The sequence below is a fragment of the Nothobranchius furzeri genome, chromosome 10 (assembly GCF_043380555.1).
Source record: "Nothobranchius furzeri strain GRZ-AD chromosome 10, NfurGRZ-RIMD1, whole genome shotgun sequence".
In the NCBI taxonomy this organism is placed as follows: Eukaryota; Metazoa; Chordata; class Actinopteri; order Cyprinodontiformes; family Nothobranchiidae; genus Nothobranchius; species Nothobranchius furzeri.
Window position 1 is genome coordinate 43997687 of NC_091750.1, and position 17623 is coordinate 44015309.

The 17623-nt window shown below is 41.0% G+C and overlaps 1 protein-coding gene across 4 annotated transcripts in view; it reads right to left on the bottom strand.

Moving 5' to 3' along the window:
- Positions 1–938: 938 nt before the first annotated feature.
- LOC107386332 (protein turtle homolog B) overlaps positions 939–17623 on the bottom strand; it is a 132410-nt gene continuing 115725 nt past the window's right edge. For 3 of the 4 annotated variants that reach the window (XM_054730484.2, XM_015960643.3, XM_015960642.3), the window contains exons 19-20: positions 9909–10036; positions 939–6120 (exon numbers count right to left, since the gene is read on the bottom strand). In XM_054730484.2, the coding sequence (XP_054586459.1) occupies positions 5906–6120; positions 9909–10036 (343 nt within the window). In that variant the 3' untranslated portion in view covers positions 939–5905. Of the gene's footprint in view, positions 6121–9907; positions 10037–17623 lie in introns of those variants that run through there. The other variant, XM_015960644.3, reaches the window with a different exon arrangement.

A 17623-nucleotide genomic window follows, 5' to 3' on the forward strand; every position in this document is an offset into this window, starting at 1 on the left:
TTGAAGGAAGCTTTTTCCAGACGACATGTTTCAGCTCCTTCCAAAGAGGCTCTACAGGATTGAGGTCAGGACTCAAAGAAGGCCACTTTAGAATAGTCCAGTGGTTTCCTCTTAGCCATTCCTGGGTGTATCTAGCTGTGTTTTGGATCATTGTCCTGTTGCAAGACCCATGACCTGTGACCTATGACCTGTGACTGAGACTAAGCTTTCTGACACTGGCCAGCACATTTCCTTGACAGTCGTGAGATGTCATCGTACCCTGTACATATTCAAGACTCCCTGTGCCAGATGCAGCAAAGCAGCCCCAGAACATAACAGAGCCTCCTCCATGCTTCACAGTAGGGACAGAGTTCTTTTCATGTTTCCATCTGTGAACACTTGGTTCCATCTTTGTCTCATCTGTCCATAGGCCATTCTGCCAGAAGCTTTGTGGCTTGTCAACATGTAGTTTGGCTTAGTCCTGTCTAGCTTTGTATGATTTGTTTCCAACGATGGTGTCCTCCTTGGTCGTCTCCATGTAGTCCACCTCGGCTCAAACAATGACAGATGGTATGATCTGGCACTGATGTTCCTTGAGCTTGAAGCTCACCTTGGATCTCTTTAGATGCTTTACTGGGCTCTTTTGTCACCATTTGGATTAGCCGTCTCTTAGATTTGTCATCAGTTTTCCTCCTGCGGCCACGTCCAGGGAGGTTGGCTACAGTCCCATGGATCTTACATGTCTGAATAACATGCAGCTGTAGTCACAGGAACATCTAGCTGCTTGGAGATGGTCTTAAAGCCTTTCTCTTTAACATGCTTGTCTATAATTTCCTTTCTAAGACAACTTTCTCCTTCACTTCCTCTGGTCCTTGTTGAGTGTGGTACACCATGTCACCTAACAACGCAGTGACTACCTGTGACTGTATTAAGTTCATAGTTTAATAACACACACAGTCTTAAAAAATGTAAATATTTTAATAAATAAAAATGACTGTAATATACACCATTCAGTACAACTACAGCAAGCATACCAAGATAGTTCACTGACAAATTTAGTTGCCTTCAATTTTCAGGGAAGAGTGGTTTACAATAGCCATACATTCTTGTTAGTGTTGTGCAATTGTGCAAAAACAAATATAAAAGCATCATGAGCACTTCTCAGTCATAGAACATTTACAACTGAAAGGTTTGAAACATGTGAACTTTAGACTTCTATGAAGATGTTTTTGAGGTACAGAGTTGTCTATGTCAAAAACAACAACAGACATTTTGTTTTCGATACATCTCAGGAAGACAGAACAGTCGAGACAGATTTAGTTTGTTCCTCTTCTACTTGTATTGCATTCCCTACAAACAAACAAGAAAACAATAGCTTGATGAAAAGTAAACCTGAAAGAAGAAACTAACCCGTAAAAATATAGATTTGATCAGATCGTACCACGTTTGATGCTTTCTCTGGGCTGCACCCATCAGTGGCTCAAAAGTAGTTCAGTTTCAGGAGAGACATTGGAACTTTCAAAGTCTACTATAAACCATGTTCACAAAGAAACTCTTGTTTCTTTGACTTGTAAGAAAAACTATGAAGAATTTAAATGCCTAATATCAAAAGTTGTTATGAACCCATCAACAATCTGTAAATACTATTAGCAACCATCAACATGGTTTAACTTGACACACTGCCCAAAAACTATCTATATTATAATAAATATCCTTTCAGTGTTCTTCAGTTTAGAATCTTCTCCGCTAAATGTTGATGTCAATGATTGATGAGTTCCCTGAAAAAGCAGCAGACAAATGAAAATGAAAATAATCCAGACTCAGTTTAGCACATCCGGTCTACTGACTGACCCAACAGTGACCTACGGTACAGTACAAGATTTTGTAGCTACATTTTGCCTGAAGCAAGAAACTAAAAGCACCACAGATGTTCTGTTTAAATAGCACCAGTTGTCAAAATGTAAATCATCTTTTCTATGTTTTGTGTGTTTGATAGACTTTTTTTTTTTGGCAATTTTCAGCATTGAATCAAGTGCTTGGAGTAACATTTAGCGGCTGCTGCAATGCTCACCTCGACCTCCGAGCAAAAGGCCAAAACAGATTCACGTTGAGCTGTAATTTGCAACTAAAATGATGGATATCTGGATAATTCTCCTTATGTCTGCATCTAGAAGCACTGCATCTGGTACTGAACTAACATGAACGTAACAGCACAAGCATAATAACAGCAGTTTGTTCATTCCAGTCATTTCAAACACCACAGCTGTAAGTACGCAAAAGAATCAAAACAAACAAGCAGGGTGTTAGGACAATGGTACATAACCGTATGTATATATGCACGTGTGCATGCATACATACGTGCATATATATAAACAATAATGTATCATTATGATTAGTCATATAATGCAGGTCACAAACATACACAGTGAAGAACAGGTAGGTGCACCTCTGCCATTTATACATAGTTAAAAAACTCAACTATTTATATAGTTTGAGAACAAATTCTGCAGTACTATAGTAGCACGTAAGAAAGTAATCTAAAAATAATGTAATATTTACTGATACAGTCTTGAAAGTAAGTACAGTCCTCTGTGCGTGCGTTTATAAATAAATAGATATGTTATATAAATAAATATTTTATATCTATATATCGTTGATATTCTCATCTGAAACTGATATGACATGAAATGCTGCTGTAGACTAATGTCTAGCATTTAGTTATTACTCAGGTACATTCTAGAGACGGGTCACATCATGTTAGAGCGTGTTAACGAAGGTAAAACCACTTCTATGTTCTTCAGATTAGCTACGTTCTCTCAGATTTATCTCTACAAATTATATTTATAATTATATCACAATGCTCATTTGAGATATTATTTACAGCGTCAAAGATTTTTTCTTTCTTCTGCAAGTAAATTTGTACATTTAAAGCTGAACAGTCTTGATACAATATCAGGTGTTCTGTCCATCCTACAGGATGCAACTATTGCGTCACCAGACTCAGCTTTAGTTTGGATCTTGTGTATTTCCTGCTGTCCTTCCATTCAGGTGTCCATAAACAGCTTGTTTACCTGCCTGCTGAATCTCACCACAATCTTTTAGTCAGGTTAAGTCTGATTTGAATCAAAATTAAGTAAAGTGCAGAAGAAAACTAATATACAGATAAAAGTATAATACAGAATTCTAGGCGTTCAGGTAAATGAGAAAAAAAAAACAATGCTAACTGTCTCATTCTGCTGTACGGTTTTGTTTACTGGAAGGATCAGTCGGCATCAAATCATAGTTTAATTAGCACCTCTGACTTTCTCTATTTGACACCATTGCTGGTGGGACGGCGAAACGTGCTGACGCCGTTCCTTTGGATCCAGTCCTTCATTAGTGTCTGTGGTTTCATGGTAGATTTATCACTAATGAGATCCTCTTGATTCGTTTTCACACAAGTTATGAAGTTAGCTTAAGAAGCTGTGACAATATTGCGGGTTTAGTTAGTTTTACTATACATTTTGTTTCAGCGCATAGCCTGAGACACATCTGATCATAGATCATAGATCAGATGTGTCTCAGATATTGTGGTTTTATTTCTGCTCATGTTTATGAAGAAAAGGGACATTTTTGACCACAGCTTTGTTGAATTGATATGAATAAAACATGCATTTTTGTCTAAGATTTAAATCAGATTTGAAACTTGAAAACTGCTCCTTCAGTCAGCGGGCATTTTGGAAACATTGGCCAGCAGACACATTTCTATCAGTCAAACGTGGTTTCCAAATGCCATGCTGGTGTGGCAGGCTGAAACCACCATTAAAATCAGAAATAAACACACACACACACACACACACACACACACACACACATGCCAAACCCCATAAGTGCTAACACCAGAGTTACCATCTTTGCAGTGAATATGCTTTGTGAGGGAACTGAGCACCTTGAGTTAAACTGAAACAGGAAAACATGGATTTCTGTGCTGATTGAAGAATGCAGCAGCTGTTGGTGCAGTGCATAATTCAGCTCAGTTATGGCACCTTCGTTACTCATGAAGTCAGAAATGTAAAACGAGTCAACATACCCAAAGTGAACATCTGAGCCAAACCATTCCTTGTTGCTGATATATTTAAAATGACTGAATTTGAGAAATTCCATCATAAAAACAACCCTAAAAAAATACAACGCACACACACACACACACACACACACACACACACACACACACACACACACACACACACACACACACACACACACACACACGTTGCTCTTCCAGGGTTTGAGTAAATAAATATAACATACTATGGCACAAAATAGAAATGTGTATCAGATTTTATAGGTTGTCTTTCAACACAACCCAAATCGAAGAAAAGGAGATAAAAAAAATCATGGAAGTAAACCAAGATTTTGCTCCAGTGCAAATGAGGGAAACATTAAAGGTGCGGTCTGACATGTTTTTGTACAGCGTGTTTTGCCATATTGTTTAAAATGGCAACCAGTAATTTAAATGCTTCATCAAAAATGGAATAACTGAATCACCTCTGAGACGTACAGTCCTTGAAAAACTCATCCAAAGGGAGTGGGAGGATGTTCGGTCCAGAGTTGGTTCTGGACGCTTTGACCTGAAGGGTAATTCTAGCGCATGTGTGTCGCAAGCCGGTGTTTTCTGCAACCATCAATTCCGTGACTCTAGAGGGGAGCCTGAAAAATGTGTTGGAATTATTATAATTTATTTTCAAAATGCAGCTTGCTTGAACTGCTTTTCCAGAAACGTCGACTGCACCTTTAAGCTCAAGAGAACTGAAATGGCAACAAACAAAAACTACAATATTTTGCAGCTGAATCCCAACTTTTGTGTGCAATCAAACGCCAAACTCACTGCTGCATTTTCAGTAAAAAAAATAAATGAAAATGTTTTCTTCTTGCAACAGAGCTTCATTCTGCAAGTTACATACATTTCTTTAGCAAACAATGAACATTTAAAAAATGAGAGAATTTTTAAATGTAAGTGAAAGAAAGCTGTTCAGCAGGCTGAGGTGGTTGTGTGGTCTCGTGTCCTGTGCTCTCTGAGGTAGGAAGTAAGAACACCCATATAGACAAGACGTGTCTCTGCTGGAGGTTCCTGTACTTGGACTGAAGATTTTTATTTGAAAAGCAAAAGAAAAATAAATAAAATAATAGTAATAATAAGGTGGCTTAGGGGAAACAGCTGTCCGCTCCGTTCATGTAAATTTAAGGTTTTGCACTGGAGGAAAAATTTTGGAAAAGTCACTTTTCACAGGAAAAAGTTTGGTATTTAAAAACGTATAAAAGGGGAAAACAAACCGATTTATTAACATGTGGAGAACACGGTTATGTCTTTAGTCATCCTTAAAAGCACCAGTTGTCCACATCAGCCAGATTACGGCAGAACCTGTTGTAGAACCACTACTTCGCTTTGGGAGGCCCATCCCATTCACCATTTCCATTACCAGTAATGAAACATCGCTGTCAGACCGTGCATCTCCTTTTGAGGACGTAACCGTGTCACAAGACATGACTCGTGTAAAAGATCCAAATGATGACTCATGAGATAAAATGTTTTAGCCTGACAGAGATGAAAATAAGACGATTATAATTCCAATTTTTAACTTACCAGAAAAGCAAATGAATAAATCTCATAAATCATATATATATATATATATATATATATATATATTTAGTTTGTATCACAAGATCAACAGTGTTGTTAAATAAAAACAGCATCCTAATGCAAACTGAACTCAACAAGGGGTGAAGCTTTAGAACACATTAGATGGGATTTCGCTATAGTAATATTGTGTGTCTGGTAATATTTAAATGGAGCAATCTTCAGGTTTTTTCCAACTGTACTGTAGCTGAACTAATGTGGAATGGAAATGGGACTCAATCACTGGCTTGGTTTTGTCTCCAAATGCTTTTAAAGAAAGGTGGCATGATCTAGGTCCATGTTGTCCACGCTAGCTAAAATGGCCCTCTGGTCCTCCTCAGGGGGACGGCGGTACAGCAAAGCAGAAAAGCGAGTATAGGGATCGTGGAGAATGGGTCGTTTTCTCTTCTTGCGGAGGTAGAGCGCTTCTTCGGGCTGGAGTACCTGAGAGGTGTAGGCCTGCTGGGTCTGAGAGGTGGAGACACCTGAAGTAGGACAGACGGGGTTTTACTCACTAGTCTTTACACCGGGCCAGTGGCTCACATATGAGAGTTTAGACTCTGTTCTGCGTTTAAAGCTGCACCCCCTCCTGGGGAGCTCTGGGCCCTTCCCAAACACACAACCATGGCCTCGGGCTATGTGGGGTAACTTATCCTGTTGCTTTACCTTTAGATATAAAAAAATATACTCAGAGTCCACTGGAAGGTCAAAACTCATCCAGGTGATAAAAAAGAATAGAAAAGATCTTACCTGTTGTAGATAACTCTTTAAACAACCTCAGTTTGAAGAAAGAGACATTAAAACAGACTGGATACACAACTAAAGGATAGTTGTTGCCAAACTCAAAGAAAAGCAGGCCCTTCCCTCCTACAACTTTGTTGTCCTTGTCTGCATGCAAAATATCTTGGTCATATTAAGTTTTAAACTCATGTGAAACTGGGGATTAAGTACAAGTAAGCGCTATATATACACTATTTGTTCAAGTACTTCAATGTACTTTCAAAGTACAAGAAAGGGGAAATATTATAAAAACACAAATTTAAATGCTTTGCAGCCATGTGGGTCTCTACTGCCTCTGTTAACACTCACATCCCATCTGTTTTCTGTCAGTTTGGTTTCAGGAATTATTTGCTTCTATAAGCTGTTTGAAAACCACCCTTAATGTGATGTCACATGGGAACTTAGTTCTGAACCCCCTCTCACCTGTGGAAACTTGGGGAGGCTTCTGCTCTGGACGTGGAGGAACAGCAGCAGTTCTACTCTGAGACCTTCATAGCAGCTAATCACATTATGGGTGGGTGTGGCCAGTAAAAGCTTATGTCCATTAAAGGTGAAGTATGTAAGAATATAGTGAGAATTTTACAGTGAGAAAATCCCAAAAGAGTCTAACGTTTCAGTCATTTTGGAAAGTAGGTTCTACAGAAACATGTTTCATATTCAGCTGGCTGCTGGATTGTCAGTTTTTCTCCTTTCAAAACAAAGGAAGAAGTGACGTAACGACTGTTTACCATCAGTGAGTGTGGGGTTGCCATGTCTCCTGTGAGTTAACACTAAAAATAGTAATTTTATGACGGCAGTCAAAAAGCTCCAGAGTTGCTTAAAGTGGTTGCAGTAACCAAATTCTACCACAGGATGTGATTTTACCTTAATTTTTACATAATGCACCTTTAAAGTGACAGAGCCCTGAAATGGCTCATTCTGGAATGAATTGAAAGTGCCAAGAATAGAGCGGGTGAGATTGCTTTATGATAGGAGTATCCCAAAAGGGAATTCTAGCTTTGTCAAAAGAAAAGAGCTCAGTTAATCCGGTTTCAACTTTCCGCAGATTTAAGGGAGCCAAATTTAAGACTTTTTAAGACCTTTTTTGAGGCCACTTTGACCAAATTAAAGAATTTTTTTAAATTAAATTTATGCTATAATTTCCTGCTATTGCCTGGAACCGGTCCTAACCATGTTGCAATGTGGGATTAGCCATCCAGTTACCATTAAACTTGCATTTCCCCTTGGCGCAAGCTCCCACTAGCTTAACCAGCTAATGTGCTCATTTAAAAATAGCCCCCTTTCACAACCAACTGAATGTGTACGGTTCCACTTACGCCAACATCATACACAAAAAATGCTGAACACTAACTAGAAATTCACGAAAATTTTACAGAAATAAAATAATTTTGTTTATTGGGTCTTTGGTAATTTAAGACCTTTGGAAACTGTACTTAAGGATTATTTGTCATTTTTAAGGATTTTTAAGGCCTTAAATTTGGAAAAGCAAATTTAAGACTTTTTAAGACTTTTTAAGGGCCCGCGGATACCCTGTAGAATGCAGCTTTTACTCTTATTCCTAACAGCTTAACATCTTGCATGTGGTTCATCACAATGAGAGGTTCAGTCATATTACTCTGTAGACCACCGGCTGCTGATGAGAGGATTTCTCCTGTCAGTGTGGAAGGAACAGGTGAGCTGCTGCCAACAAGCTTTAGCTCTTAGAAACACTTTCTTTGCCCACACTAGCGACCTGTTTTTTATAATTTGTAATTAATATCAAGTGAATGCACTAAACCCAAAGATGATGGAAAATAAGATTAAATAAGCCTGAATACTTTCTCCCACAGCTCAGCTCTGATATAAGCAGATGTCTGCTTAAGCTGGACAATGTCAAATATAAAAAGTGTTCACAGAAAACTGATCTTTTAATGAAAAAGAATATTAATCATTTTTCATTTTAATGTTGATTTTATTTCATTTCTAAGGTTTGGATGTCTGTGAACCTTACTGAATATTCTGGCTGGTGTAAAGAACACATGATATTATTGTTAACAGGTCTGGATCTAAAGCGGGTCAGTCTGAGGTATAAAACTCTGCCCTGGGCCTAAAGCCCTGCAGATAGATTTAGTTTCTATAAACAACAACAACAAATAAACAACAGCAGCTAGACTCTACTCTGTTCCTTAAATTGAGTCACATAGTTTTGCAAGTTTTGCACGATCACACATTCAGTAGCAGCTCTGCCAGCTGATTGGTTATTTTAGTAACTTGTGACATCAGTACAGTTCTGGTACTGAGCAGCATGGATGCATCAGAGGATTTTGCTGTAGTCGGTGCTCAAAATGAATTAAGACAGGGCAGGATAAATAATCAATCAAATATATTATTATAATGCTGTGAACATGTGTAGAGACTTTATCATACATTCTCACCAGCCTGTAACTCTACTTTTTTCTCTGAATGCACCAGACTGATGCTTTTCAATATAAAATGTCCACAATTTTCTTCTGGGGGGCCATGCCCCTGGACCCCTTTAAATTGGTTTGATACTTATCACCTTTTTCACCTCTGATCTTTTTCATGTCTGCTCTTTGGTGCTGATGCACACCTTGTGGTGGAATAAAAACTGGACTCATAGAAATCTCAACACCCACACTTTAAAAAAGCTTGCTACGCCCCTGGTGTTGCAGTTGCAAGCTTTGTCCAGTTGGCTCCGCCACAGGACAAGCACCAGGACTCCGCATTATGGTTACGTCCTGCTTCTGAGACTCCCTCCAGATGTGATTAATTTTACCATTGATGACTCGACCAGTCACAGGGGACTGATTCTTACTTAAAGGTGCATAATGTAAGAATGAAAAATAACAGCCTGTGGTCAAATGTGGGTACTGCAGGGCAATTTTTATGAACAAAAAGTTTTTTTTAAACAATTCTGGATTTCCTGCTGATGTGGAATTACAAATGCCAGTGCTGCAGCAATAATTTGGTGTGGACTCTGCAAGCTCACGGGCTCACAGATTGTAAGCAGTAACCACATCCCTCTTGAATTTTTTTGAAAGGAGAAAAAAAACAGCTGACTGTAAAGGAAATTTGTTTCAGTGAGTTCTTCTGTGTTGTGAAGATGCTAATGAAAAGGGTTAGCTTCTACTAGCCAAGACATGCTCTGTTCTCTCCTGGACGCTAAGTCATCAACAGCCTTCTCTGTCGCAAGCTACGATCCTGTCTAGCCGTATGTGAACTGCGGAAATTGACGTGTCCCATTTTAATCATTAAAATAGAACCCCATCTGATCTGTAGCGGAGCGGCATGGTGAGCTGCTTCTGGGACGCGCATGAAAATGTCTGTATCACAGCTGGTTTGACTCACCCCCATAGAACGTCACAGCGGAACGTCACTGATTCATTATGAAGCAGTGACGTTCCTCTGATGCTCCGCGCCGCTGATGCTTCCAGTGTAAAATAGGAGTTAATTGTGACATTGCATAAAAGTGACAACAATAGAGTTTACGTACCCGTTTTCCTTCTGGACTTGGAGTTATTGTTGTTCATCGTTAGCTTCTTGGTCTTTCTATTTCGCTGGTATCTCAGAGCATCAATCCTCTCAGACCCCAAATGAGCACCTGTCCCACCTCGAGGCTTTCTGAATGAAGGGAAGACAGAGGGAAAACAGGTAACTCCAGGCCGAATGTTGTGAGCGCATGAAAACCCACACAGGTTCAAAATGACTCTAGCCGTGCTTAAGCAAGAGGTGCAACACATTGCCAGGGGATCAATGTGAGTCACCAAAATAGCTGAACTCTGAATTCCAGCACCTGTTTTAAAAAGTTTATAGGATGGGACCACTTTAATTCTACCATGATTTTGTGGACCGCCTGGATAAACAGTGCTAAACACTTTAGAACACTCCGAACACTTTAGAAAAATTTAAATCCAGATAATATTTAACAATATGCACCTTGAATTTGATGTCCTTCCGGTTTGTAGAAGATATTTCACTCAAATTGATCCATAAACATGTACATTCATAAGAAAACAAAGAATTTCACAACTTCTTCAACCACCTGTGTACCCTTTTAGTGCAAATTCCATCACTAAGTCGTGATTCTGAGACAAGACACAATTTAAACAGACTTGCACTTTCGACGTCACAGATTGAGAACAAAATGTTACCAAATTTAATGTATACTGCACAAATTTCTCCACCCACTCTGAAAATAACACATGCAATTTATTTCTTGTATAGTAGTGTATAATGTGCAGCTTCTCCTGTACTCTCTCCTGTTTAAGGAGGCACACGTGACTTGGCAAACCACGGATTTCTGCCACAAACACAGAGAAAACATTAAGCATTGCAAGAGTCCATCTTCCCTCCATGGCTGCAGAGAAAAATATGTGTGGTTAGTAGAGGAGGAGAATCACAGCTGAGCAACAAAGCATCATCGATATGTGTTCATAGACATGGATACTGTCTACAATGGGCTTCACCATGCTGACAGGGGGAGAGATGGCGGGAGGGGAAAATGACTACTCGGGAACAGTCACATCATGAAGAGTAAGCCAAAGAAAAGCGAAGCACCAGGACAACAAATGTAACAAGATTTTATTCATAATTGTTTGATTTTTGAAACGGAAAAGCAATATTTAGCAATGGCATGCATGGCAGTTTGCACATGGAACACGACTTTAAAGGGGAATACATTCAAAAGAACTTCACTGGGCTTTTCTAGCTAACAGCAGGGTGACCTTGACCCCTCTAAGTGCCTCACTTCTGGAAAATATTTGTTCTTTAGAGTTAAACCACATGAGTGAGCTGCTTGTGCAGGACATTTGCTGTGTATCGGTTCTGCAGTCATGACTCACAAGTTTAAATATACAACATACATCCAGGGAAACTGATGGATTTGGGTTTAATTCAGGTGTTTTATACAAAGTCTGTGTCCACAGGAAATGTCTAATGTTCTTATAAGGTCTGTTGCTCTGTAGCATTTCAAAACCTGATAGAAATGTAAATGAACATGTCCATCTAGAGTCATTTGGAATGATGAGACCAAATAGTGTGTCAGAGAAATTGCTTTTTGGCATCTCTGGTGTTTCTTACATGAGACCTTCCCTTTGAGTTAAGTGCATGTTCATGGATCTTAGTGAAGGTCTGGATAATCCAAACTCAGTGTGGTTTTGTGGATTCTGGGACAAAAAAGGATGAGTTTCCAGAATGCTCAGAGAAGAACAACAGTAAGCATTCTGGTACCTACTAATTTGGACACAATCAAACAGTGACTGATTCTATCTTGTTGAAGACTGGCAAATGAAACAAATGGTAGACCAATGAACTACAGGGAAGAAGACAAAATGAGAACACATAACTTTAATTTGCGACATGCAATTGTTATGTTTCTTTGTTGGCACTGAAAAGGTATTTAGTGGCAAAGTAACAACAAGGTCTTTGCAAGTTAGGGGTGCATGTTCTTCTCTCAAGGCATGGTGAAAACCAATGCATACAGGGGCAGTCAGACAGCCAGACATTCATTTGGCACGTGACTCGGTTCTCAGCTACCGGTAACGGTTCAGAGCGTTTTTTTCCAAGGAGCTATGCACAGGGCAGAGGTAGATTGAAACTTTGGCCAGTTCTTAATTAAACTGGTGCTATGAGAGCTGAAAACTCATCAGAATCAAGTGGAATTGTTTGAACCAACACAGGAGTAAACGGGTGGATCAAGTAGTTGTAAATGTTTATCAAGTACAGTGTATCATGGTATCTAGAAATTGCTTGTGACATTTTCACTTTAGTTAGTGTATTCTCACTCACTCACTCACTCACTCACTCACTCACTCACTCACTCACTCACTCACTCACTCACTCACTCAGCAACATGAGCCAATATCTCAATGTTCCACTCCACAAGCTTAGTCCCGGTCCTCCATGATATATTAAAGGTTTAGCCAACTTAATAAAATTTTCATTATCTCGGGGGAAATCAGGTCTTCTCCTGGTGCACTGCTTTAGTCTATCTCTGCCAAAGTAGCTGGAATAAAATATCTTCAAAGTGTTTCTTAATCTGTTCAGCAATTTTTCCAGTTAACATCAAGACAAAGTGTAGCCAGGGATTCCCATGCCTGTATTTGCATTTGCAAACTTCCTAGAAGACACCCGAAAGCCATTCACGTTGGGTTTCCTAGCATCGATTCACACTGACATTTGGTCTCAGAAGAAATGGTTTTGCCACCGAGTACCTGTCAACTGCTTCAAAGTCCTCAGAAACAACCAAACCCTAAACGTCTCCTCCTTTGGCTTTACATGTTCTAAAGCCAATACCTGTGATTCTATTCTGGGAGGTCTGGGAAATTTCTGGGAGGGAGAAAAGAGACCAGGAGATTCAATGGCTTGGTCCACTCAGCCGTTGTTTCTCCATACAAAATCAGCCACTTCAGGACATTGCCCAGACGTCAGCATTTTGCAACTGTTAAAGCATTGAGTGATGTCACTGATTAGCACCAAAAGCCTTCTGTGATCATTATTGACTTAAAAAGTTTAATTCTGTCAAAGGTAGGTCGTAATGTAATCCATTCACAGGAAATGTAGGGGTGTTTTGCAATGTCTTCCTGAGTAACAACCAATCACCATGAGTTAGCCACAAGTCTGGCCCAGCGACTCTGACGGGCCCATCCATCCATCCATCCATCCATTCATCCATCCATCCATTTACTTCCGCTTATCCGAAGTTGGGTCACGGGGCAGCAGACTAAGTTGAGGGGCTCAGACTTCCCTCTCCCCAGCTAATTGAGCCAGCTCTTCCGGAAGAACCTCAAGGCATTCCCTGGCCAGGTGAGAGACATAGTCTCTACAACTAGTCATCCTTTAGGTCTCCTCCCAGTTGGACGTGTACGGAAAACCTTACCAGGGAGGCCCGAGCCACCTCAACTGGCTCCTCTCGATGTGGAGGAGCAGCGTATATACTCCGAGCCCCTCCCTCTCACCCAGTCTCTAAGGCAGAGCCCAGTCACCCTGCGGAGAAAACTCATTTTGGCCGCTTGTATCCCGCAATCTCGTTCTTTTGGTCACTACCCAAAGCTCATGACCACAGGTGAGGGTAGGAACGTAGATCGACCAGTAAATTGAGAGCATCGCCTTCTGGCTCAGCTCTCTCTTCACCATAACAGACCGGTACAACACCCGCATCACTGGAGATGCAGTTTCAATCCGCTTATCAATCTCACGCTCCAGTTTTCCCTCACTCGTGAACAAGACCCCGAGACACTTAAACTCCTCCGCTTGGGGCAGGACCTCATCCCTGAACCGGAGAAGGCATTCTACTCTTTTCCAAATCAAGACCATGGTCTCAGATTTAGAGGAGCTGATTCTCATCCCAGCTGCTTCACACTCGGCTTGAACCGCTCCAGCGAAAGCTGAAGATCATGGTCTGATGAAGCCAACAGGACCACATCATCTGCAAAAAGCAGAGACCTGATCCTCACCCCAACAAAACGGATTCCCTCCACACCTTGGCTACACCTAGAAATCCTGTCCATAAAGGTTATGAACAGAATCTGTGACAAAGGGCAGCCTTGGCGGAATCCAATTCTCACTGGGAACGAGCCTGACTTACTGCCGGCAATGCAGACCAAGCTCTGACACCGGTCATACAGGGACATAACAGCTCTTATCAAAGGGCCTGGTACCCCATTCTCCCGACGAACCACCCACAAGGCCCTCCAAGAGACGCGGTTGAATGCCTTCTCCAAATCAACAAAACACATGTAGATTGATTGGGCAAACTCCCACGCACCCTCCAGGATCCCCCTAAGGGTGTAGAGCTGGTCCAATATTCCATGGCCAGGATGAAAATCAAATTGCTCCTCCTGAATCTGAGGTTCAACAATCCGACGGACCCTCCTGTCCAGAACCCCTGAATAGACCTTACCAGGGAGGTTCAGGAGTGTGATCCCTGTAGTTGGAACACACCCTGCGGTCCCCCTGTTTAAATAAGGGAACCACCACCCCGGTCTGCCAGTGCAGTGGAACTGCCCCCGATGTCTACGCGATATTGCAGAGCCACATCAGCCAACACAGCCCTAGCTGTCTTCATTTGGTCCAGAACTCTGCAGCGAGGCTCCTAACTGGAGCAAACAGAAGAGCACACATCACTCCTATTCTAATGTCTCTGCACTGGTTACCCGTTAACTTTAGAGTTTATTTTAGAATCCTGATTATAACTTTCAGGGCTCTACATGGTCAAGCTCCTCTCTATATTACTGAACTGTTAAAGCCTTATGCTCCAACCCGAGCCCTCAGGTCCACACACCAGAACCTTCTAGAAGTTCCAAAGACCAGATATAAATGTTGAGGTGATCGCTCCTTCCAGACTGTTGCACCCCGACTTTGGAATGATCTTCCTTTATCCTTACGTAGCATTGACAGTCTGGACACATTTAAAAAACAGCTAAAGACCATTTTATTTAAAGCTGTTTTTACCTAAACCTTTCATTTTCTTATTTTTAACTGAAATTTTTAATCTTTCATCTGTTTATGAAATTTAATAATGTTATGACTTTATTTTTTCTGATGTTAATCTGATTCTGTTTTGAGATCATTGTGATTTTATGACTTTGTTTTATTTAGTTTTGATCTACAGTATGTGAAGCACTTTGTGATTCTATGTCCGTGATAAGTGCTATATAAATAAAATTTACTTACTAATTTACAACATCCAGAGCCTTAAGGAATTCTGGGTGGATCTCATCCACTCCCAGAGCCTTGCCACCGAGGAGCTTTTTGGCCACCTCAGTGACCTCAGCACCAGAGATTGGAGAGCCAAACTGAAAGCCCCCGGACTCTGCTTCCTCACTGGAAGACATGCTGGTGGGACTGAGGACGTCTTCAAAGTATTCTGTCCACTGATCCACAACGTCCTGAGTAGAGGTCAGCAGCACACCGTCCCCACTATAAATAGTGTTGGTAGCGCACTGCTTTCCCTTCTTGAGGCACTGGATAATGGACCAGAGTCTCTTCGAAGCCATACGGAAGACTTGCTTCATGGTCTCACCGAACTCCTCCCACACCCGGGTTTTTGCCTCAGCGACCACCCAAGCTGCATTCCGCTTGGACTGCCGGTACCTATCAGCTGCCTTTGGAGTCCCACAGGTCAAAAAGACCCTATAGGACTCTTCAGCTTGACAGCATCCCTAACCACCGGTGCTCATCAGCGGGTTTGGGGTTGCTGTCACGCAACTACCCTGCGGCCACAGCTCTGATCGGCCGCCTCAACAGTGGAAGCACGGAACATGGCCCACTCCGGCTCAATGTCCCCTTCCTCTCCCGGAACGTTTTGGAAGTTCTGTCGGAGGTGGGAATTAAAGCTCCTTCTGACAAGAGTCGCTGCCAGACGTTCCCAGCATATCCTCACAATATGTTTAGGCCTGCCAAGTCTGACTGGCATCCTCCCCCAACATTGAAGCCAACTCGCCACCAGGTAGTTAGTGGTCAGCTGACAGCTTCACCCCTCTCTTCACCCAAGTGTCCAAGACATACGGCCACAGATCAGGCAAAACGACAACACAAGTTTGTAGCAGGTCTGCTTTGTTCGCCCCTCCGACAGCTGTAGATCTCAGAGAAGAGGCCAGCCAAAGATCAGTTAAAGCAATAGTCATGTCTTTTGAGGTAAGCTTGTGGTGAGTCCGTGAGAGGGCGAGTGTGTTAATGGAAGACAAACTGAACAATTCTCTACAAGAACTTGGCTCTCATCATTCCTGTTCAAGAGATTTTATTAGTTTGTGAACGTCACTTTATAGTCAAATAACCTGACTTGAAGCTGTATATTTTGTACATGCTAGTAAAGAGAAGAGGACAGTGGCCAACCGATCACCAGCTTGTGATGATTTTGATTCGAATGGCAGGGTCACTGATGTAGTACATCTCTTCCCTCGTGGAAGGAGCCCAACTGATTTACCAGATTTTTCTCGGGTGTCTCAGGGTAAGAGGAAACAACCTGTGAAGTGGCAGCCAGGGTAGTGGTTACCAAATTTAGATAAAGGGGACTAGAGGGTTTAATCTGATTATAGAGGGATCACACTCCTCAGGTACCTGCCCAGCAGGGTCCGGTCGACAGCTAAACTGTACACAGAGGAGGGGCATTATGGTATTTGTCCTGAAACAATATATACCTTTAATGAACATATCAAAAATGAAATGCTTAGCTTATATGATGCTATGAGATAGACATATTTATGAAGTAGAGAGAATTAAAGGGAAAACACACATTGTATGTTCTACTATGCTTCTTTTTAGCTTTTATTTTTGTGTGTTTTATTTTGCATTATTTGTTTTCACCTTTCATTAATATAAGAAGAAAAAAAATGTTTGTGTTCATATTTGTTTTCGCTCCATTTTTTTTGCCAAAGTTCAAACAGTAAACCAGGTCAGACATTTTTTTTAAACTAAAATGACTCTGTTGTCATTTGTATTTATTTTGGTTAAGGGGAAAAAATAACATAAGTTTGCCTTCTTTCTGTTCCTTTTTCATTTTTTGTTTTTGCAAACCTGTTTTGTGTTTTGTTTTTATTTGTGAATAAATGAAAATAAACTAAAAAAAAAACTTGGAATTATGAACTAACTATTTATACTTGCTAGGGTGCTGGAAGGTGCAGAAGAGTTTGCCTAAACAGTTCACAGGTTTGGGGGATTTGGATTTGATTCTGATCATAACCTTCAGCATCAGAATTTTTGCTTGTAACTATTGAGTAGAGGGTGTCAAGTTTGGTAACAGGAAGATATAGTCTCTTTTTTTGCTGAGGGTCCTTTTAGCTTCCTCAAACTATAACGTTCCGCTCTTGCTGAGGTGAGGATCAGTGCCTACAAATCAGAGGCCACGGTTCATAACTGGAAAAGGGTTAGGGTGTCTAGGGGTATTGCATATGAGTGGGCAAGAGTGAGCTAAGCTTGAAAGTAGAGATTTTGATGTACAAATGGCAATGAGCCTTGGTAATTGGCAAAAGAACAAGATTGCAGAATAAGCTTGCCAAAAAATACTTTCATTTGCACAGATAGGGTGAGGAGCTCAGACAGCTGGGGGGGACTCGTATCATAGCTGCTACTCCTCCATGTCAAAAGTAGGCAAACAATATGGTTAGGAGATATGGTTGGGGTAACAGTGGTAGAAGAGCTATGTGCCTGCTCTGTAACCACAGGGTTGCAAAATTGAGCCCATATCTGTTGCAGTTGTTGTGTCTTTGG